Source organism: Phodopus roborovskii, unplaced genomic scaffold, assembly GCF_943737965.1.
Source record: "Phodopus roborovskii unplaced genomic scaffold, PHOROB, whole genome shotgun sequence".
In the NCBI taxonomy this organism is placed as follows: domain Eukaryota; kingdom Metazoa; phylum Chordata; class Mammalia; order Rodentia; family Cricetidae; genus Phodopus; species Phodopus roborovskii.
The window spans coordinates 79403995-79427801 of record NW_026126418.1 but is presented as its reverse complement, the minus strand read 5'-3'; the positions used below and the strand labels follow the sequence as shown (position 1 = coordinate 79427801).

Genomic DNA, 23807 nt, shown 5'->3' with positions numbered 1-23807 from the left:
TGGTTTAAGAGTGCATGTTGCTCTTGTAGAGAGCCTGGTTTAGCTCATAGCACCTACAAAGCTGCTTGTATTAGCTCTGCTTTCAGGGGATCTTCGGCTTTCTTCTGACTTTCCTAGGTACCAAGCATATGCAAGGCAAAATATTCATGCACATGAAATAATTTTTTTAAAGAAGACTTAGTTTTTCTAAATATTAGTCCTTGTTTTTTTTGTTTTTTTGGGGTTTTTTTTTTTGGTTTTTTTTTTTTTTTTTTTTGTTTTTGTTTTTGTTTTTTTTTTTTTTTTTTTTTTTTTTTTTGACCATTAGTTTTACTATTGTTGGAAACGTTGACATTGTCTTCCCTCTGTCCTTTCAGCGGCTGTGTGACTATGTTTGTGATCTACTCTTGGAAGAGTCAAATGTTCAGCCAGTGTCAACACCAGTAACAGTGTGTGGAGACATACATGGACAGGTAAATTTCACAAGAGTTTTAGGGTTTGGAGAGTCAGTGATCCATTTGTTTCTAATGTACTGCAAAATAAAATAAGATCCAGCTGGTGATTAGGTGTATTAGTCTTCATGCCATGCATGGCTGGCAAATAAAAGCAGTAAAATATTTCATGAACTTTGAATTCCATTTGTAGAGTGTATAGACTGCTGTGTTTTGTGGAACAGTGTAGGGTGTCCATGATGGTGGAAGATGTATTCATAGACACTCATAGAAATTATACTTAGCAGGGGATGGTTTTGTTTTAAGTGCTTTCCTTGTTCATTCATAATGACTTATTAGAATCTGCTCATTTCTTTAGTGAGAATGAGAATAGCAAAAGCTCAGAAAAGTAAATTACTGCAAGATTTTATAGAAAGTCACCAATAGAATGAGATGAAAAAGATTTAGTTTATTCTTTAAATTGGGACTACAGGACCTGGAATACCTACTGACTTTTTTTTTAATTTTATTATTTTTAAGTGTGTGTGTTGTATAAGATTCATGTGAGTGGAGGCACCCATAAAAGCCAGAGGAGTTGGATCTCCTGAAATGCAAGTGGTAGTGAGCTAACCTGATATGGGTGCCAGTAATTAAACACTGGTTCTCAGGAAGATCAGTTTGTGCTGATCTTCCTGAGCCATTTCTCTAGCTGGCTTTTGTTTGTTTATAAGACTTCCATAGCACTGACTAGAGGGCACACCTTAACATTAGACCCTACTGTTAGTTAGTGTTAGTGTTCCGTCTCTCTGTTAACTTTATCTGACTTTGTAGAAATTTGTCACTGGGAGTTAAAAGCTGAAAAGCTTGTTCATAGCCCACTGTGTACAGACAGTGTATTTGGAACTGTAGGACCTGGAATATGATGTGATCGCTCTACCATACTATTGACTGACTGCCTCCCTGAAGTTCCCTCCCTGAAGTGATGGTATATAGGAGCAGAAATGTATCTAAATTGGTCCTGAATAGATGCTGCTTCATAAATAACCATTTTGGCTACTTACAAAGCTTTTTGCTTTTTCAAGCATTTCCTGAATGTCATCTGTAAAGCCAGCTTCTAAATAGAAGCCTTATGATGTCATCTTTGTTCTGTTAGTAGACTGTAGAATAAACTTTAGAGAATGGATTTAAGTTTCCTTGTAACTCACCCCCCAATGTAATTAACATTTGTATTTTGTTACACAATGTTTGTTAATGTAAGCAATATCAGCATATTTTTCTATATTTTTTTTATTTCTTTTAAATGTTTTTATATTTTTCTTATCTTACATATTGATCCCAGTTCCCTCTCTCTCCCACCCTCCCATGCCCCACCACAACCACCCTCCCATCCCCCTTCCCCACTCCACAGGTAGTGATGCCTTCCAGGAGGGGTCATCAAAATCTGTCAAGTCATTTGGAGTAGGGACTAAGCCCTCCCTCCTGCCTCTAGGCTAAGGGAGTATCCCTCCATGGGGAATGTGCTCCCAAAGTCTTTCTGTGCATCAGGGATACATCCTGGTTCTGTTGTCAGAGGTCCCTTAGACTGGCCAGGCCATCTAAGGCCCATGTCCAGGGGGTCTGAGTCTGTCCAATGCTGGATTCCCAGCTATCAGTCTGGGGTCCCATTAGCTCCTCCTTGTTCAGATCAGCTCTCTCTCTGTGTTTTTGCAGCCTGGTTTTTTTCCTCCCTCTCTGCATCTGGATTCCAGTTCGGCTCAGTGTTTAACTGTGGGTGTCTGCCTCTGCTTCCATCAGCTATTAGATGAGGGTTTCATGACGGTGGATGAGTTAGTCATCAATCTCACTATCAGGGAAGAGTATTTATGGTAGCCTTTCCACTGTTGCTCAAATTGTTAGTTGGGGTCAGTCTTGTAGGTCTCCGGACATTTCTCTAGAGTCAGTTTCTCTTGAAACCTATAATGGCTTCCTCTTTTATGGTATCTCTTTCTCTCTCTTTTTTTCTCTCGTTATTGTTTGTTTTTTGAGACAGGGTATCAGTATATAACTCTGGTTGGACTGGAACTCCCTATGTGGGCCAGGCATCCTCCAACTCAGAGAGATCTGTCTGCCTGAGTGCTGGGATTAAAGTTGTGTACCACCATACCCAGCAACATATGTCTAAAATGTTAAGTAAGTTATTTTTTCCAGGTTTGTATTAAAAAATTAAAGGATTGATTATATTATCAAGGCCTTACATTTTTGTTTTATAACTTATGAATACTAGCTACTGACCTTGAATTTGTCAGTTTCCCTGCCTTAGCTGCTAAGTACTAGAGATCATAAGTTTGAACTTCTTCTATTTTTATTTTGAGGGGTTTTTTATTAGTGGTTTTTTTTTTTTTTTTTTTTTTTTTTTTTTTTTTCTTTTAAGTGTATGGGTATTTTGTCTGCATCCCTTGTACTTATGGAGGGTGAAAGAAGGGGTTGGATTCCTTATAACTGGAGTTACAGATAGTTGTTAGCTATAGTATGTGTGCTGGGAACTGAACCCAGATCTTCTGAAAGAGCATCCAGTGCTCTTAAGTGCTGAGCCATCTCTCCAGCCCCTCTTGGAAACTTGAGATCCTTCTGTCTCAGCCTTAGTAGGGGTGGGATAACAGGTGTGTGCCCCCACACCTTGTGACTAAGGGCTTTATAACATGAAAAAAATAATAAAATCTATGAGAATTGCATTCTTTAATTTCAGGATTAAATTGAATCTAAATGAATATATTGGCAATAACATGATGAGAAACATTGACATTATAACCTAGGAAGAGATTATAGACTTAAGGGCTCAACATAACTTGACTCTGGCTAAATACTAGCTACTTAAAAACCTCTTCAACTTGCGCACGTTGCAAGTTGCAACCTACAACTTTTAATCCTAGCACTGGAAAGGCAGAGGCAGGTGGATCTCTGTGAGTTCAAGGCCAGCCTGGTCTATAGAGGAACAGCCAAGGCTATACAGAGAAACCCTGTCTTGAAAACAACAATAAATATTTTTATTTTTAAATCCAACATTGCTTTTACTTGAGAAAACTGGCAAACCATCGTTACTTAGGCTTGGATATTTTCAAAGATGAAGGAAGTAAGCTAGTCACTTCAAAGATAACAATTGATATTACTTGTTGCCAGTGACAGTATCTGAGTTTACTATTGAAAAATTTGGATTTGGGAAAGTTTCAATTTAACTGTGACATAGCTCCATCTGGCCTGGAACTTTCTATGTAAATCAAGCTGGCTTAAACTCCACCTGCCTTTGTTGGGATTAAAGAAATATATTACCATACCTGGCTGTTTCTGATGCTTTTAAAGACTTCTGATGAGTGATGATATTAACAAATATTTTATGACCTATAAAGAAGTATCATTTCATATTCCTTGACTGGCATATCATTTACTCAAAGCAGCAGGAATCTGACAATATTGTGGTATGTTAGATTCATTCACATATACGGTTTTAGATTTTATGTTGTGAATTAATCATTGCTGGATTTTGTCTTAGAATATGCATAGTTGTGTGAGAATGTTAAACACTTCTCCCAGCCCTTGGGAAGTAAAGGTAGGAATTACAAGTTCAAGGCTAATCTGGACCCTATTGTAAGTTTAAGGCCAAACTTGTTTACATAGTGAGAACTTGTCTCAAAAGACAAAAACTAAAATAAAAAAACCCAAAACCCTCCCCAAACCATTAATCTCTTTTGTGTATGTTTGTACAAAGCTGATATTGTATAGTTTAATTGATGTATGCCAACAGTATGGAGACAGATTATAGGCCTCCAGATATTTTCTAATGAAGTAAATGTGGAAAGAATTGCCAAAATATATAGCATTGCTTATTCTCTTATTCATTTAGTTTTATTTTTAAAAACATGGTTTATTTTTATCAAGATACATTTATGTTCTCAGGCAAATGGGCAGAACTAGAAAAAGCTATCCTAAGTGGGATAGCCCCAAACCAAAAAGACAAAAATAGTTATGTACTCACTCATAAGTGGATACCAGACATAAAGCAAAAGATACCCAGCTTACAATCCCTAACTCCAAATAAGCTTGAACCCTCTTCCAGAACAGATGGAAACAGATGCAGAAACCCACAACTAACCAATGGACTAAGTTCCTGCAATACAATCAAAGTGAGGGAGAAGCAACAATATGAACAAAGGAGTCAAGACCTGATGGAGAAACCCACAGAATCAGTTGACCTGAGCCAATGAGAGATTACTGACAAATAGGGAATCTGCATAAAACTGAACTAGACTCCCTATATGAGGCCACTGGCAGTGGGTCCAAGACCTAACACTATTGTGCAAACTGACTTAATGGAGCCCATTTTATATGGAGAAATACCATGCCCAGTCTAGATGCAGGGGTGTGGGGCTGGAGAGGTGCCTTGATCCTGCATCAAAAAGATGATGGGACAGACTTAGTAGACTTCCTAGGGGAGGCCTTACCCTCTCTGTGGAGCAGATGGGAGGAGGGGGAAGTGGAGGGACTGGAAGGAAAGAAGGGAGGGGGAACTGAGATTGTAATGTTAAAATAAATTAATTAAAAAAGCAAAAAAAGTTATATTTATGTTACTATGTAATGGTTTAAAATGGAAATGTTAAAAATCTTATTTTTATTTTAATATGTTACATATAATTTTTCCTTTGTTTTGTGTATGGGTATTTTACCAGCATGTATGTCTGCACTACATGTGTGCATTGCCCACAGAGGCCAGAAGAGTGTCAGATCCCCTGGGACTGGAGTTACAAATGATTGTGAGCAATCATGTGAGTGCTAAAATCAGATCAGGTTCTCTAGAAAAGCAGCCAGAGTTTTTAACCTCTGAGGCACCTCTCCAATGTTCACCTATTTGTTTTTACCTTAACATGAACTAAATTTTTGGAGACCTATAAGAGCTTTTAAGATTTGGGGATTAAATCTTGACAGTTTTGCTTATATTTTATTTCTTCTTACAAATTAAATATTTGAAGTCTTTTTAACTGTTTCTTTACATATATCATTCTCACTTTATCTTAACTCTTTCACAGGAATTTGTAATCAGCATATATTGCTTTTCTTTTACAGTTCTATGATCTTTGTGAACTGTTCAGAACTGGAGGTCAGGTTCCTGACACAAACTACATATTTATGGTATGTAAACACTAGTAATGGCAAGTGCTTATTTAAAATCAAAAGGTTCTGGCTTATAACATGCAGATCCTATAATAATTTAAGTGTATGAAAACATCAGTCTGTACTCTTCTATATTTTGTCATGTCTTCTACTTATATATAATTGCTATGTTTGTAAACTTACTGTTCAAATAGGACTGATTTATAACTGCCAGTAATGGCAGAGAACCACATAGAACCCCTGGTTTAGTCTGTCAGTGAATGAGAACATGCAAGAATAGTTTGGTATTTGATACTTTTTCCTAATACACACTTGCTGTTATGGTGGAATTTTTTTTTTTTTTTTCTGGGAAAACAAACAAGGCGCTTAACCTCTTAGAGCTATATTTCCAGCCCCATATTACTATTTTTTAAAGCTATTTTCTGAATATTGGTATAATCTTGTCCCAAGTCAGAGATTAATTTTAAATGTAAATAGTATTTTATACATATATGAGTGTTGTTTTGTTTTGTTTTTCGTTTTTGTGAGGGGGTCTCACTGTGTTGTTCTGGCTGACCTGAAGCTTGCTAGGTAGCCCAGGCTATCCAGGCTTGCTCCCCATCTTTATTGCTTTGAGAACAGAGTCTCTCATTGAGCCAGAAACTCTGATTTCAGTAGGTTTCACTGAAGCTTCACCTTTCTCAGTCCCATAGTGCTTGGGTGTGTGCAGCCACCTTTTTAATACAGGTATTAGGGAATCAAGCCTCTCATGCTTATAGAGAAACAGATCCTGTTTCTAAATAATTTTAAGATTATTTTTTAAAAAACAATGTATAGCTCTTTATTGTTGTTCTTTTGGGCTAGTACAGCTATTGTATTGTTTGTAACTGTAAACTTTTACTTTACAGGGTGATTTTGTAGACAGAGGTTACTATAGTTTGGAGACCTTCACTTATCTTCTTGCACTAAAGGCTAAATGGCCTGATCGTATTACACTTTTAAGAGGAAATCATGAGAGTAGACAGATAACACAGGTGTATGGATTTTATGGTAAGAACTTCTTTTCTCTGATTCTGAGTGGTATTTTACTTTTGGGGGGTAAACATTGTATGTGTACTTTGTTTTTATTGTTTTGTTTTGTTTTCTACTTCACATTTTCCCCTGTGAACTGAAAATCTTGCCATATATTGAAAGGCTTACTACTACTAAGGCTTTGGTGTACATCTTTCTAAATCTATGTGAAAAAAAATGTAATCTTAACTTTCCCACTTTAGAATGCTTTTTTTAAATGCAGATTATGGGTCTGTGAGATGGCCCAGTGGGTAAAATTACTTGCTGCTAAGCCTGATAGCCAAAGTTTGTTTACCAGGGCCCACTTGGTGGACAGAGAGAACCTACTCCTGAACGTTATACTCTGACCTCCACACATAGGTTTTGCAGTGTAACTCCCAATACACACAGAATGAATAAATATAATAAACTTTTTAAAAGATTTGTGTATGTGTGCATATGGGTATATGCATGCGAGCTCAGGTGTTCTTGGAAGTCCAGAGGCATTGGCTCCTCTGGAGCTAGAGTTACAGACAGTTGCAAGTTGCCTGATAGGGTACTGGAAATTCAACTTCAGTCCACAGCAAGAGATCTTAACTGCTGATCTCTCTCTCTCTCTCTAATCTCAATTTGGGGGGGGGGGAAGTAATATAGATTATTTGCTGAGTGTTAGTAGCACATACCTTTAATCCCAGCACTAGGAGGCAGAGGTAGGTGAGTTCTGGGACTCAGAGTTCAAAGTGAGTTTGAGGTGAGCCTGGTCTACAGAACTAGTTTTAGGACAACCAGGGCTACACAGAGAAACCCTGTTTCAAAAACCCCAAATAATAATAATATAAAAAATTAATGTAGATTGTTGGATCTTGCTTCAAACATCGCAATCAAATTCTGTTGACATAGGACCCTAGGTTGAGTCTGCTGAGGGTAGATGTTATGCACATTCAAGACTGGGGTTTTATCTGTGCATGCCTTCCCCCCTCCTCCCATCTCCCACTCCCATTCTCTCCTCTATTTAGATCAGTACTGGAGATTGAATTCAGAACCTATGCATGGTAGGCAAGCACTCTACTAGTAAGCTATATCCCCAGTCCTTCCTTAATGCTATGTTTTATGCTTAGCCATTTTACTGCCTCAGTCTTTTGGTTGGTTTGTTGTTTTGTTTGTTTTTGACAGGATGTCTCCATAGAAACCCAAAGAGGCCTAGAATTCACTGTCATCCTGGCTGGCCTTAATTACATGATCCTCCTATGGCAGTCTCCTGAGTGCTGGGATTCTAGGCATCTATCACCACCTACAGTTCTGTAGCTATATCATATCACAATGTATGGATGTACCATAATTAATCCGTCTGTTTCTCGTTGGACATTTTATTTTTAGTTGTCTTTTTGTTGTTGCTGCTGTTGTTTTCGAGATAGTCTTGCTATGTGGTTCTGGTCTGACCTTAAATGTGCTTCTGTTTCTCTGTCTCAGCCTCTGGAATGCTGAAACTACAGGCATGTGTCACAGTACCCAACTGAATGTTTAGTTCTTTTGCAAGATAATTAGTATTTTGGGTAGCACACTGTGGTGTTAATTCAGTGAAGCAAGACTAATATAAATTCTGAAAAATGCTTTGTTCAGTGATTTTATTGATGTGTGGCCATCAGAGAGTATTGCACATTATGCCAGGATGATATATAGATCTAGTGTCCCTTGTCCAAAATGCTTAGGTCCAAGTAGTTTAGCTTTTGGGTGGGTAGTTGGCGTATTTGGAAAAACATGAGATTTCTTGAGGGTAAGACAAATCTAAAACCATTATGTTTTATTTATATATATGTATTTTATTATGTAAAATATAATTTTATGTAATATATATTTCTGAAAGTAATGTAAAAGATTCAGTATCTATAATCTGAAACTCCACAACCCCAAATCATCTGTAAAGTCTGAAATTTTGAACACCACCAAGACACTCAGAAGTTTCAGATTTGTGATAGTTTCGTTTTTAATGTGCTATATACATGCCCAGGGCATATAAAGTAAGCATTTTGCCACTAAGCTACACTCTTGCTACACTCTTAACTCTGAAATCTGAAACACTATCAAACACAAACATTTCTTTTTTCTTTTTCTTTTTGTGTGTGTGTGTGTGTGTGTGTGTGTTTGTTTCTAGAATTTTGAGACAGGATTTTGCTATATACATCTGGATGTGCTAGAGTTTGCTGTGTAGCCCAGGCTGACCTTGGATTCATCTGGCAATCTTCCTGCAAGCTTTACCTTCTAAATGCTGGAGTCAGGGACCTGAGCATTCAAATGGGATATTGGAGACATTTGTTTCATTATTTGAGACAGGATCTCATTCTGTAGCTTGGGTTGGCCTGGAATTCACTATGTGTCTCAAGTTAGCCTCAGAATTCAGTAATTCTCCTGAATCAGTCTCCCAATTGCTAGCTGAACATTTATTTATTCACTTAACTATTTATAGATAGGGTTTCATTATGCAGCTTCCTGCTTTAGCCTCCCAAGTTATAGATGTGTATTCCCATGTCTAGTTCAATTCATTTGTTTGTTTGTTTGTTTTGTTTTGTTTGAGTCAGGGTTTCTCTACCTACCCGGACTGTCCTGAAACTCTATGTAGACCACATTGACCTTGAACTCACTTGCCTCATGGCATGTGCCACCATGTCCAGCTTATTTTTTTTTAAAAGGAATATGGAAATAAACTTTTAAAATGTGTGTGCGCCATGGCCATGTGTGAAGGTCAAACAACAATTGGTTCTTGTCTTTAATCATGTGGATTCTGGGAATTGAATTCAAATCATTGGGCTTGGTGACAAGCCTAATATTGTTATCTTCAAACTTCCCTGTGTCAGCCACCTTGAAATCCATCTGCCTGTTGCTCCCAAGTATAGAAATTGGAGGCATGTGCCACCACCACTGGCTTTTACTTATTTTAAAGACTTATTCATTTTTATTTTATCAGTATGAGTGTCTGAGCACAATGTGGGTACTGGGAACTGAAACCAGGTCCTTTGTAAGAGCATTAAATGTTTTTAGTTAGAGTTTCTATTGCTATGAAGAGACTATGACCACAGCAGCTCTTATAGAGGAAAATCATTTAATTGAGGTGACTTACATTTCCAGAGGGTTAGTCCATTATCATCATGGTGTAACCTGGTGGCGTGCAGCAGACATAGTGCTTGAGAAAGAACTGCGATTCCTATATCTTCACCCACAAACAACAGGAAGTGAATTGAGACACAGTGTGTGGCTTTGGTATAGGAGGCCCCAAACCTCAACTCCACAGTGATGAACTTTCTCCAACAAGGCCACTCCAACATACCTCTAACATACCCACTCCAACAAAGCCATGCCTCCTAATAGTGCCATTCCCTATGAGCTTATGGGGACAGTTACCTTCAAGCTACCATACCTCTTAACCACTGAGCCATTACTTCAACCTCCCAGTTATTTTTCAGCCTCCCGTATTTATTTTTAGTGTGTTTCCATTCTGACTGAAGTCATTGTAGACTTTGCCAAGTATGCTATCATCTTGATGCTTAGAAAATTTAACTTTTTGCAGCATTTTAAATTTTAGACTTTTAGATTATGGATACTCAAAAATGTGTGTCTAAGAGATAAGTTATACCACATTCTTCAATGCACAACAAAGGAGCATAAAGGGGGGGAAAGGGACCTTTTACTCAATGTGCTTTGGCTGAAGAAAATGATAATGGTACCGAATTAGGTATTGCATTTTCTCTTTCTCAAAAGTGTGTTCACTTAGTAATTTTTATAGTGTTATTTAACAAAAAGATTAGTAGCTACTCAGGAAAAGATAATTTTATTTACCATGAATTTACAGTGATTTAAAAGCCTTAGATAGCCTTTAATCATATTGGTTGCTTAATTCACACTGATAAACATACATTGAGGACTTGAATTTTTTAATTACATGTGTTTGTGCATATGTGCATGTGCTTATGTTCTCACACTAATGTCTGAGAATGTATGGACCCGGGCTGTGGTGACTCATGCCTTTAATCTCAGCCCTCAGGAGGCAGAAGAAGGTGGATCTCTGAGAGTATATGTGCATGTCTGGAGGTCAGAGGAGTTCTTTCTCTGTACCATGTGGGTCCTGGGGATCAAAATCACATTATCAGGCTTAGAGTCAATGCCTTTAACTGGTGAGCCATCTCCCTGGCCCTATTTAATATTCCAAGTTTAATTAGTTTTGCCTGTTAGAATTTGACTGTTGCAATTCTCAGAAGATGTTACAAAGAAAAACTTTGTCCTGAGAAATGTTGGGATAGGAATTACTCATGCACTTATAATTAAGGGTCCTTCTATAATAAGGTAGTCATATAAAGAAATGCACTATTTTATAGAATTACTTTGCATTAACATAACTGACCAAAGCATTTGGTTTGGCATGTATGAAATCAATAATTTCCATCCACATGATAACCTTTTGGCTGATATTTCCAACTTCATTTTAGGATCATTTCTGGATTTAAAAAGGATTATAATTTCTTAAGGGGACGTGCTTTTTAAAGGTTTGCTTTTATTTTATGTATATAAGTGTTTTGCTTGAATGTTGTATATGCACTACACTACATTTGGACCTGGTGCCCACAGAGGCTAGAAGAGAATGTAACACCAATGACTGAAGTTACAGATAGTTTTGAGCCATCTCTCCAACCCCATCTTATTTGTATGTATGTATATATGTACTGTGGATTGAACTTAGGCTTTACACATGCTGCAAGGTAAGCACATACATGTAGACAGATTTTTCTTTGGGCTACCAGCTCACAAAAGCTTGGCCTGAGCTTTGGCTTATTTCTGACTAATTCTTGCAACTTAAATTAACCCATATTTTTAATCCAAAATCTTTTACATGGCTCGGTTACCTTTTCTCTGTACTGCCCAACCTGCTTCCTCTCCATCTGGCTGGTGACTCCACCTTTCTTCCCAGCACTGTCTCTGTTCAGAAATCCCTGCTATAAACCAAACATAATGATACATCTTCATACAGTGAAAAGGAATATTGCACAACAACTGCCACTGAGCTGTAGCCCAGTCTTCCTTAGAATATGTGTATTTTTAGTAGATTTCTTTTGGTTATATATGAAAAATAGGGATGAATATGTACCATAATTTTCTGGTCTAGATTAAGGTGAATTTCTTTTGTAACAAAGATCACTTTAGCATTTAATATATTCAGTAATGAGAACATTTCTGTTTTCTTCACAGATGAGTGCCAAACCAAATATGGAAATGCTAATGCCTGGAGATATTGTACCAAAGTTTTTGACATGCTCACAGTAGCAGCTGTAAGTATGAATCTCCTTAGAACTTCAAGTATTTTTCTTGCCAATAATATTACGTATATTTATCGGTTGAAGCCATTTCTTTAGTTTCAGTATTTATTGTTGAATTTAGACATGACTGAGTTTATTATCATCCTTTGTTATTCTTTTTTGCTAGTTAATAGATGAGCAAATTTTGTGTGTTCATGGCGGCTTATCTCCTGATATAAAAACACTGGATCAAATTCGAACCATTGAACGAAATCAGGAAATTCCTCACAAAGGAGCATTTTGTGACCTGGTTTGGTCAGATCCTGAAGATGTTGACACTTGGGCAATCAGTCCCAGAGGAGCAGGTTGGCTTTTTGGAGCAAAAGTCACAAATGAGGTAAAATTTTGGAAAAATAGTTCTTCAATTGGTAAAATAACACTGATTTCAGATATCAAGCTCATAGCCTAATTTCCTAAAATTATTGTTGCTATGTGTGTCAGATTTCTACTGTAGTTGATGTTTCCTGAATGGTTCAGTGAGATAATATAGTGAAAGCAACTATTCCACTATTACCTGCTGATATTACTAAAATAATAGTTAAGTAATAAGATGGCCAGAGAAGATAAGCAACTTTTTTGTTTGTTCATTTTAATGGCAGATCAAATATCCTGAAACATACATATATTCTAACATTCTTCTTCTTTTTTTTTTTTTTTTAATTTAAATTAGAAACAATCTTTTTTTTTTTACATCAATCCCAGTTCCCTCCCCTCCTCCCCTGCCCCGCACTGACCCACTTATCTCATCCCCTTTCTGCTCTCCAGGGAATGTGAAACCTTCTTTGGGGAATCTTCAAAGTCTGTCATAGCATTTGGAGCAGGGCCTAGACCCTCACCTGTGTGTCTAGGCTGAGAGAGTATCCCTCTTATGTGGAATAGGCTCCCAAAGTCCATTTGTATACTATGGATAAATACTTGATTAACTACCAGAGGCCCAGTCCTCGTACCTGACACCCACGTTCAGGGGATCTGGGTAGGTCCTGTGCTGGTTTCCCAGCTATCAGTCTGGGGTCCATGAGCTCCGCCATTATTCAGGTCAGCTATTTCTGTGGATTTCTCCAGCATGTTCTTGACTCCTTTGCTCATCACTCCTCTCTCTCTGCAACTGGACTCCAGGAGTTAAGCTCAATGTTTAGCTCAATTTTTAGTTGTGGGTGCCTGCTTCTGTTTCCATCAGCTACTGGATGAAGGCTCTAGGATGGCAAATAAGGTAGTCATTAATCTTATTATAGGGGAAGGGCATTTAAGGTAGCCTGTCCACTATTGCTTAGATTCTTAGGTGGGGTCATCCTTGTAGATCTCTGGATATTTCCCTAGTGCCATATTTCTCTTAAAACCTATAATAGTTCCCTCTATTATGGTATCTCTTTTCTTGCTGTTCTGTATTTTTCCCCCGACTCAATCTTCCTGCTCTCTCATAGTCTCCTCTCCCCTCCTCCCCTTCTCTTTTTCCTGATTCCCTCTCTCCTCCCCCATGCTCCCAATATGCTCAGGAGATCTCCCTTTTCCCTTCTGTGGGGGACCATGTATGTCTCTCTCAAGGTCCTCCTTGTTTCCTAGCTTCTCTGTCAGTGTGGATTGTAGGCTGGTGATACCTTTGCTCTATATCTAAAATCCATATATGAGTAAGTACATATTGAGTTTGTCTTTTTGTAAACTGGGTTACCTCACTCAGGATAGTTTCTTCAAGTTCCATCCATTTGCCTGCAAATTTCAAGATTCCATTGTTTTTTTCCGATGAGTAATACTCCATTTTGTAAATGTACCACATTTTCTGTATCCATTTTTCAGTTGAGGGGCATCTAGGTTGCTTCCAGGTTCTGGCTATTACAAGTAATGCTGCTATGATTAGCAGATGTCCTTTTTTGTATGTATGTGCATCTTTTGGGTATATGTCTAAGAGTGGAATTGCTTTGTCTTGAGGTGGACTGGTTCCCATTTACCTGAGGAACCACCATACTGATTTACAAAGTAGCTGTAGAAGTTTGCACTCCTACCAGCAGTGGAAAAGTGTTCTCCTTTCTCCACATCCTCTCCAGCATAAACTGACAGTATTCTAATCCCAGTTTATTTCCTTTTTTTTTTTTTTTTTTTTTTTTTTAAGATTAGTTTTTGTTTAAGTCAAAGTTTTAACCATTTTCTTTTATTTTGGTTTTTTTGTTTTGTTTGTTTTTTCGAGACAGGGTTTCTCTATAACAGCCCTGGCTGTACTGGAACTCACTCTGCTTGTCTGTGCCTCCCTAGTGCTGGGATTAAAGGTGTGCACTACTCTGTATGACTTAACCTTATTTTATTTTATTTATTCTATGTCTGTGCACCATGTGCATAAAGTGCCCATGGAGGCCAAAAGAAGGTGTTAGACCTCCTGGGACTAGAGTTACAGATGGTTGTGAACTCTTGCATAGTGGTTGGGAATCAAACTTCTATCCTTTGGAAAAGCAGCCACTAAACCATCTCTCCAGCCTGAATTTAAATTTTAAAGTAACACATGCACTAAGAGAATTCAATATTGTTCCAAGGCACCTCCTAAATCTCCATGAGTAGATGAAAACAAGAACCATTATTAGATAGTAATAACATAAAAATAACTCCTTGCTTACAATTTACAAGACATGTTATGATTATAATCTTTGATCCATAATAATCTATTGTGCTGGTTGTATGAATACAGCAGTTTTTAAAATTCAGAAACTGTTTGCTATAAATTTTCAGGGCAAATAATTTACAAATAAGATACAGAAATTCTGACATCTTTTTTTGTTGTTGTTTTGTTTCGAGACAGGGTTTCTCTGTATAGCTTTGGCTATCCTAGAACTCACTCTGTAGACCAGGCTGACCACCTCAAACCCAGAACTCTGCTTGCCTCTGCCTCCCAAGTGCTAGGATTAAAGATGTACACCACCACCACCACCTGGCATCTTCTGCTGCTCTTTTATGATTGCGGCTTTATCAAACTATGTACCTACTTGCCCTATACATATACAAAACAATGCATACATCAAAGCAGCCATGAACAAATTTGGGCAGATAGCATTCACACACACACAGTAATGATGTTCTGTTAAGATGTGTTCCAACATAAAGGAGTCATAGAACTAGGGGTTAGAGCCATTGGTTTAGCCTCACTTATGGAAAGACTTTACCAAGTCTAAATCCTTTCCTTTTTAAGTTGCAAAGAATAATATCTCTTTGTGGCATACATTAAATCCTCACATAATAGGACTGATAGTAATGTTAGTATTATGTCATTAAATAGAAAACCTTTGTTTTGTATCTGGTGGTAATTATGTAATCTTTTTTTCCTTGATACGGTTTTTATTAGGTAGCCCAGGCTGGCCTCAAACTTGAATATATATATATATATTTATGTTGGAAGGATATGAAAAGATCATAGGACAACTTATGGAAGCCAATTCTCTCCTACCATGTGGGTTCTGGAATTGAATTCTGGTTATCAGGGCTGTTGAAAAGTACCGCTGCCAACCTAGCCATCTATTATACTATTGCTGTTTTAAAGATAATGCTGTCGCTGTATTGCAGAGACTGATTTCAAACTTGTAGATTTAAGTTTTTATTCTACCCAGCCTTCCAAGTAACTGAGAGTACAGGAGCTGGCTTAGAAACTTCAAATTATGGGTCATGTACTTTAGAATAGACTTGGCCAAACTGATGTTGGAAATTTTGGGGGTGATTATAGAGTGGTATTTAGAATCATAACTTCAGTAGTGACATTTGCTGCTTGGAATAGTTATTAAACTGTTGGATGGAATACTCACAATGCCTTTCTAAATTGCAGTTTGTTCATATCAACAACTTAAAACTCATCTGCAGAGCACATCAACTTGTGCACGAAGGCTATAAGTTTATGTTTGATGAGAAGCTGGTCACAGTGTGGTCTGCTCCTAACTACTGCTATCGATGTGGAAACATTGCTTCCATCATGGTCTTCAAAGATGTCAATACAAGAGAACCAAAGTTATTCCGGGCAGTTCCAGATTCAGAGCGTGTTATTCCTCCCAGAACCACGACACCATATTTCCTTTGAGGCCATTGCCATCCCACTGGCCTACTTTTTGCCCTCTTTTACTCTTTTACCCAACCTTTCTTGTACCCTCTACAATATACCTTCTTGATTTTTTTTTTTTTTTTTTTTTTTTTTTTTTTAGCACTTTGCTGGTGAAATGCTGCCTCTTGCCTTTTTTTTTTTTTTTTTTTATTTTAAATTATCTAAATTTATTGTTTGTTATGGTGTCCATAGCAATGTTTTTCTATCAATTTCGTTACTCATCCCATCCCCACCTTGGACTTGTTTGAGAAGACTTGAGAAATGTCTTAATACTCACATTGCTGCATGTAGCTCTTGCTTATTTGCTGTTCTGGGGAAACAGGAAGCATTTCCTCTTTTAAAAAGCCAATTGACAATTACATGGAAATCCTCCTCATTTGTATCAGCCAGCCTTCTGTTTTTGGTTGGTAGGACTGAAGAAATTTCAGCAGCAAAGTTGTCCAGTGGGCAGGATGGACTGCGATGCCTGAGTCATGTACCCTTGTTCCAGCTGTAAACTTCACTGTCCTTATTGGGTGATTTGATGTTTTAAAAGGGTATTAAATAAATTGATCTAAAGGGCTGCCCTCCTTGTTGTGTTTTTAAATTTTAGTTAAAAACTGCTATAGCGTATGACTTTGTACATTAAGAGAATTGTACTGATCTTTTTCAGATTTCTTGTACTTTTTAATAAAGTAATCTTAAAACCCAGATAGGTTAAGTGTTAGAAATTTTAAACAACTTACATTGTTACCTGAAAGCTACTTTTTCTTTCTTTTTCCTTCCTTTTTTTCCTTGTTTTCCTAAGAGTTTTTGAACCTTTAGTAAGTCTAAATTTCAATTGAAATTCAATATTTTTTTTAAAATCTCACTAAATTGTGCCTAAAAAACATAACTGCCACATTAATGTTTTAATTTCTGTTCTCTATAGTAATAGAAAAACATTTAATACTTGTAACATTGGTGTGTTGATTTGATAACCAGTTAAGTAGAATGTGCTCTATCCAGTTTACGCTCTGTCATAAGTATCACCAAGTAAATGTATATTTTTCAACAGCAACCATTCTCTCTCTGTAACTCTTAACCTTAACTTTTACAAAGTATTTAGTTTTTAACTGCAACTTTAAAGGCTGAAAAATCAGAACTCTTGTGTTTGTGAACTGTAATCATAAGCAGATTATTTAAAGTATGGAAAGAAATAGACTGTTCTCTTGTGATGGTCAGTTCTTGATATGTAATTGTCCACTTAATAAGGGCAAGTATATCATTATCTCTTATGACTGTTGTCATTGATGATTTTGGGATGTACCATCTTGTGAAATTGTTGGTATCCCTTTACAGTGATAGTATTTTTTTGTTATCCCAGGAAATCTATGTGAAGCAATTGATAAAGCACTTTAGCATCTGTTCAGGTAGTTTTAAAACAACTTTTCCCCTTCAGGATAAGAACTCCCAGGTTACCTAAAAATGCAATAAAAATCTTAATAGTCTAAGATTCTTGGAAAACAATCTTTCATCAGGGTTTCTTTTACTGAATGAGCACAATATTGTTTTGATTTTATTTATCCCCAATCACCCAGCTCCTTTACAGTTTTTATATGTATAGGTTTATGAAAGAAATGACTGAGATATTTGCTGCACACACTTGAACTAATGGCGGGTCAGTGGCTTTGTGTTAATATGCTAACCCCAGTGTAATTCAGGTGGAAAGGTATTTTTATCTCACAAGAATATGTAGCTATGTATTTTTTGAATTGTGAAACACTGGAATTAATGGTGCAGACACCTTGGTGTAGATTTTTTAACAGCTCTCTGCAGTAGTTTCTTGTTTGTGTTACCATAAATTGTATTTAAGTGCTTGCTCTCCACTGCTTTTAACTCTCAGTGTCCTCTTTGTACTTCACACTTCTTACCTTAGGTTGATGTTATTGTTTTCATTCTCCTTTAATATGACTTATTTTCAAGTCATGGTGTACTGCTTTTGTTTGTCACTCACTAGCTGGGCATGTGCCAATAATATTCTGTCCATCCCTTTACTGCCATCTCTATTTTGCCTGACTTTTCAACTGAATAATGGCTTTGAAGCATGGAAAAAGTAGTTTTTACTATTAGACTTATGAAGGAAAGAGAGTGAATGTATTGGACCTTCCTTGCAAGACTGAAAAAGAATATTTGGATCCCTCTACCTAACAAGGGCTATGTATTATATAGAGTAATCATATGGTGAGAGATACTTGCAAGCCAGAGATCTGTAAACAAGGGAATCTGCTACTTCCTGTATCTAGGCTGAATGTAAAATACCCTATGTTGTATCAATGGGTTAAGAACTATTTTTATTTGCCTGTGATGTACTTGGTTTCTAATAAAGTGTCCTAGGCTCCAGTGAGAACTGTTTACTTTGAATTGCCATTTCCTTCCTTCCTTTATTTGGCTGATAGGTATTTCCCCTCACTCCCCCACCCCGGTTTTGGATTTTCGAGACAGGGTTTCTCTGTGTAACTTTGGAGCCTGTCCTGGAACTGGATATATAGACCAAAGCTGGCCTCGAATTCACAGAGATCCAGCTGCCTCTGCCTCCCAAGTGCTGGGATTAAAGGCATGTGCCACCACCACTCAACAGCTAATAGACTTTTGGCTAGCTTTCCATAGATCAATGCTAATGAAGAATCTAATCTCACTTCTTTAAATGTTTTCTCTTGGATGCGATCCTTAAAAAGCCTTGATCAAGACTACATCTAATATGCAATGTGTATCATTTCCTGTTTCATCTGGATGTCTAGAACTGTTGGAAGATTTTACATCTTAAATACTGAGTTTTGCTTTTGAAATAAGATTCAAACTGTTTATTGCATTTAAGATAATGTGTGTGTTTGCTCTATAAACCCAGCTCCAAGTGTTGGGGAAATGCCTGTACTGTAAAACCATGCCATTGTCAGAAGTAGAATCACTTTTTGTCAGTCTCTAGAAAATTGTGTACAGAGTTGTGATTTAACTGCAAGAATCCAGATATTTAAATGTCATTGTTTTTTAATTGCTAATGTTTGTGAAGCACCTCCAGTTCTTTGAATGAAAAGTGCTACATTCCCTCAACGTCAATTAATAAAAAGATTGTAGGAAGTTTGTGAAAAATAACTTTATCTACTGCAGTCTATAGTATTCCCTGAAAAGAAAGTAGCATTTCATATAATTTGTTTTCAAAGAAATGCTTACGTTTTCATTGGTTGTGTGGTAAATGGAACTAACCATTTTTCCCCCTGCATTTGCCTTTGGGCTAAGTGTTCCAGCTCCTTAAAAGCATTGTTTATTCAACCTAGATTCTGTGCCCAGAACCAGGCTTCATGAGGTCATCACAACTCTGTCAGTTGTGTGTTTATAGTGTGGTAATGATGAAAGATGTGGTAATCAAAACCAAAGAAACATTTCAGGAGCCCCCTTAAAATGATGCAAGTTTCCTTCATCATCTTTCTTATAAAAATAAGTTTATGCTTAGATTAATAACATGGTTCTTAATTCAACAATGTATGAAGTTTATACAAAAACATTTATTGCATAGTATATGCCATTCTGTAAGTACCTGATAATGGTTCTCAACATTTTATATATAAATGGGAGTGGAATTTTTTTAAATGAGTAATTAAGCATTTTAGGTAAATGCTAACCATGCCCTATTTTGCAGTGCTGAGGAATGAACCCAGGACTTTGTGCATGCTAGGTAAGCCATCTACCACTGAGCTACATTCATATCCAGCACACGTCCTGTTTTGTGATCCTTTTTGTTGGGGGTGGGGATAGTTGGGGGAACTGGTTGTTTTGAGACAGATTCTCACCATTGTAGACCACACTGGCCTTCCAGAGATCCACCTGGCATTGTTTCCCAAGTGCCAAGATTAAAGACATACATCACTATGCCTAGCCTATATCTTATGGTACTCTTGATATGGATCTCTAAGTTGCTCCTACCCCTACCCCTACCCCATCCCACCACCCCCACCCACCCCAGATGAGGAAATGGGATTGGAAAGGAGAGGTAACCTGACAAGGTCACACAGGACAACTGGAAGTTGAACCCCCTGGAGGGTACACAGTGACTCCTGAAGCCTATTTTAAGCACTATTGGGTTTTGCAGCTTTGTGACTCTGAACAAATTGAATTCTCTGATCTTTCTGTTCTAAAAAAAAAAAAAAAGAAGAAGAAGAAGAATATAATGAGGTTGGTTAAAATATTAATAATAGCACCCACAAAATGTCCAGTACTTGACTTAAAACTATTTCCCGAGTACTCAACCAAAAGCATTATGATTAGAAAGAGGAATTCAAGGTAAAACATGGTTACTAACAGTGTAGCTTTTTTAAAAATAAAAATTTATTTGTTCTGTTAATATGATTGGTTTTGCCTACATTTATATATGTGCAGAGTTCAGAAGATGGCATCAGAACACCCTGGAACCAGAGTTACTTATGATTGTAAGCCACCATGTTAGTGCTCAGAACTGAACCCAGGTCCTCTGCAAACAAGTGCTCTTTAACCATTGAGCCTTCAGTTCAGCCCAACAATGTAACCTTCTTAGTGCAAGAAATTTGGAGGAAGCATTTGATCCAAGAGGAGACATGAAATAATGGGCTGGGTAATGGAATGTGCATGTTTTATACAAGAGCACAGAAGCTGAAATGATAGAACTTGGACACACCAAGAGTACATTTTAGAAAGACCCAACAATTAGCTGCAGTTCTGTTGATGATTGTTTATGCTTCCAATCATGGAAAATGTTGGATAGGAAGAGGAAGATTTTAGTCAGTAAGAACATCATGAGTGATATTTCAAGATTACAACAGGAGCCCTCCAATCAAAAATCCTTCATTCTTACTGGAAGAATAAACAGAAATAAAATTGAAATAATTGGTTGCTCTGTAACTCTAAGATTAAATCATTTAGGAAAAATAACAGACATTTCATAATATTTTCTCTAATCAAAGTCATTTCTTAAAATCCCATACAGGACCGAAGAGATGACTTAGTAGTTAAGAGGACAAACTGCTCTTCCAGAGAAGCCTAGGGTTCAATTCTCAGCACCCACATGGCAAATCACAATCTGCAGCTCCCATCTCGGGAGCCTACATTGGTACTAGACATGCATGTTGTACACAAATACACCAGTACATATAAACCAACTCAAAGTTCCTATAACACCTAGAAATGCTGTTGTGGAGAAGCACATATTGGGGGTCCTAGGCTACATCCTCAGTGGTGGATTAGCAAAGTAGCTCAGTGACTTGAGTTTGATCCCTAGGACCCACATGATGAAAGGAGAGAACTACTGATTTCCACAATTGACTTCTGCTTCCCTACATGTCTCCACATGACTCACTTTCTTCTTCCCTTTTCTCCACCTCCCTCTTTTAAATGTATTAAGAGCTCTTAAGCAATGCAAAAAATAAAATTCCACTACAACTTACTGCATCCCTTTGTTTCTTACAAATAAAAGCATTTTAGCATCAAGGATGGATAACAAGATGAACCATTTAGGAATAAAGAACCCATTTCACCAAATGCATTTGGTTCTGTGAAAAACTAGGATCTCACTATATGGACATTTGTGGGATATTTGTCCTCATGAATTTTCATTTGCTGACATGTGCTGTGTGGACAAGTGTGTTTGTCATGTGCATGTGGAGGTCAGAGCTTGGAGAGTCTGTTCTGTGGGTTCCAGGATTGAACTCAATGGCAGGCTTTAACAGCAAGCACCTTTTACTCTGCCACTGCTTTTGTTGTGTTCTAATAAAATGAAAGTGGCTCAAAAGAAAGTTTTATGCCTCCTCCCAAATCTAGCAGGAAGAAATGAACTTAGGATCTGCCAGACAACTTTGCATAGGAGTAAAGATGTATAGTTAACACTCATCTTAAGAATTATATTCTTCACTGACATGGTAGCTCACACCTTTAATCCTGGCTCTCAAGCAGCAGAAGGAGCTGTATCTTGAGTTCAAGGCCAGCATGATATACAAAGTGAATTCCAGGACAACCAAGGCTAGATGGAGAAACAGTCTCAAAACCTCTACTCCAAAATATTCTTAAGATGCAGTATATATACATTTACTATATTTTCAAAGATAGCTTTGTTAGAGTATAATAGGCTACTAATACTTATTGTACTTACATGGTGGTAGTTTTACATACATGAATTTTATACTAAAATTGATCACCTGATGTAGATTTTCGAATAATCTGCAGTGACACAAAATGGCTAGTTTACACAAGAAGCAGTTCCTTTTATGCTTTTCAAAATGGAATACAATTCTTATAGTATTGCAATTGGTTCTTTTTTCGTGATAATTAAAGAAATTCTCGTGTTTTCTTACAAGCTCCTACCTGGATCTCTTTGAAGGGTAGCACTAAGCTGAGACCATTTCTGCAAAATGTTGGCAGGCACTGCATTCGAGGTGATTTAGAACGCTGCTTTACCCTCGAACTTCTGGATGTATTTGGAGAAAATGTAGTACTTGATTTGGGTTCTGGGGCGGTGCGGAAGCAGGGGAATAGTAGGTGTCTAAGATGCAGGATGCAGAGCACAACCTGGAGGCTGGTGTCTGGCGCCGAACTACAATTCCCTCTTTCTGGCGCACGGTGGCGCGCAGTGCTGCTCCCGCTCTGCTAGCAGTCTTTAAGGCACCTCTGCCGCCACCTGCAGTCTCAACCAAACCTCGGGGTGGGCAGCGCGGGACGTGAAGACTCGAACGCCCAATCGGCTGTCGGGCTTCCAGGCACGCTGCAGTTTCAGCCAATAGGAGAGAACGAGAGGCTCTGATGGGGGCAGGCCCCGCAGCTTAGCCTGGCAGAGGCGCGAGGCCCTCCTGCGGTCTCTCCGCCTACTCCAGTCTCCGTCGTCTCAGCATCTACTGCGAGCCTTGTGGCCGCCGGAACAGCTCCCTCGGCGGAGCAGGAGCCGGATGGTCAGAGGAGCCCGGCAATCCCAGCAGCCGCGGAGTCGCCTGGCCCCCAGGTGGGGCGGGCTGCGGTGCCAGGCGGAGCTTAGGGCCGGGGGGCCGAGGGAGTGGGCCCAGGAGCCGCCGAGGTGTCGGGACTCCAAGCCCTGAGAGGTGGAGGTGCACGCATACAGTATCTGGGGGCGCTGAGAGCGACCAACTCATCTGGGCGGGGAGCGAGGATGCAAGAGCCAGAACGGAGGGCGCGCGCCCCACCAGGAACAGAGGAATGCGGGGGGCCTAAGCTGAGGGGCGGGGCTGCGGCCGAGGGGAGCTGGGGGCCCTTGGGCTCCCGGCAGACAATGAGGCCGACGGGGCGGGTGGTTTGGGGGAGTGGAGCATTGGGGCGCGTAACCGAGGGGACCAGTGAATCCCGGAATCGCTCTTTCGTGGGAGGGAAACAAAGTCCATCATGAGGGGTTTGTAAGGTCAGGGGTAAGGACGGCCAACCTGTAGTCAGCCTGTGGCCCCGGAGGGTGGTACATAGAGTGTCCCACGGGCTAGGGGAGACAGAGGGTGTGCGCTCTTTTAGTTACAGGTCTCATTTGTTTGATCTGCAGACTGACTGGCACAGTGGAGAAACCACCCCGAAAACGGAAAAGCAGGTAAGGCTAATGCCTCCCTCCTTAGCTTCGTGTTTTTCTGTTTGCTTGGCTGCCCCTGTGCTGCATAATTACATGGTCAGTAGATGAAGTTTCTTATTTATGTCTTTTTTAATGAATGCAACTGCATGGAAGATATTCCTATTGAGAACTGCAAATCTCCCCAGCCCCACTTGCTTCCCCCACCCCCATATGGTGCAGGAAACAGAAAATTAAGAAGCCTAGTTTCCAGCTTTAGTCATAATTTCAACTTCTCT

At 38.6% G+C, this 23807-nt stretch overlaps 2 protein-coding genes across 4 annotated transcripts in view; both read left to right on the top strand.

Annotated features, from left to right (window-relative positions):
* Positions 1–16011, top strand: part of Ppp6c (protein phosphatase 6 catalytic subunit) — a 33012-nt gene extending 17001 nt beyond the window's left edge. Inside the window, exons 2-7 of the mRNA XM_051185386.1 lie at positions 357–452; positions 5505–5570; positions 6440–6581; positions 11817–11896; positions 12051–12260; positions 15720–16011. Coding sequence (XP_051041343.1) covers positions 357–452; positions 5505–5570; positions 6440–6581; positions 11817–11896; positions 12051–12260; positions 15720–15968 — 843 coding nt within the window. The 3' untranslated portion in view covers positions 15969–16011. The remainder of the gene's footprint in view (positions 1–356; positions 453–5504; positions 5571–6439; positions 6582–11816; positions 11897–12050; positions 12261–15719) is intronic.
* Positions 16012–22827: 6816 nt separating this feature from the next.
* The window catches only part of Scai (suppressor of cancer cell invasion), a 111587-nt gene continuing 110607 nt past the window's right edge, over positions 22828–23807 (top strand). The window contains exons 1-2 of one of the 3 annotated variants that reach the window (XM_051185369.1): positions 22828–22965; positions 23509–23553. In XM_051185369.1, the coding sequence (XP_051041326.1) occupies positions 22913–22965; positions 23509–23553 (98 nt within the window). In that variant the 5' untranslated portion in view covers positions 22828–22912. Of the gene's footprint in view, positions 22966–23277; positions 23299–23508; positions 23554–23807 lie in introns of those variants that run through there. The other 2 variants (XM_051185370.1, XM_051185371.1) reach the window with 2 other exon arrangements.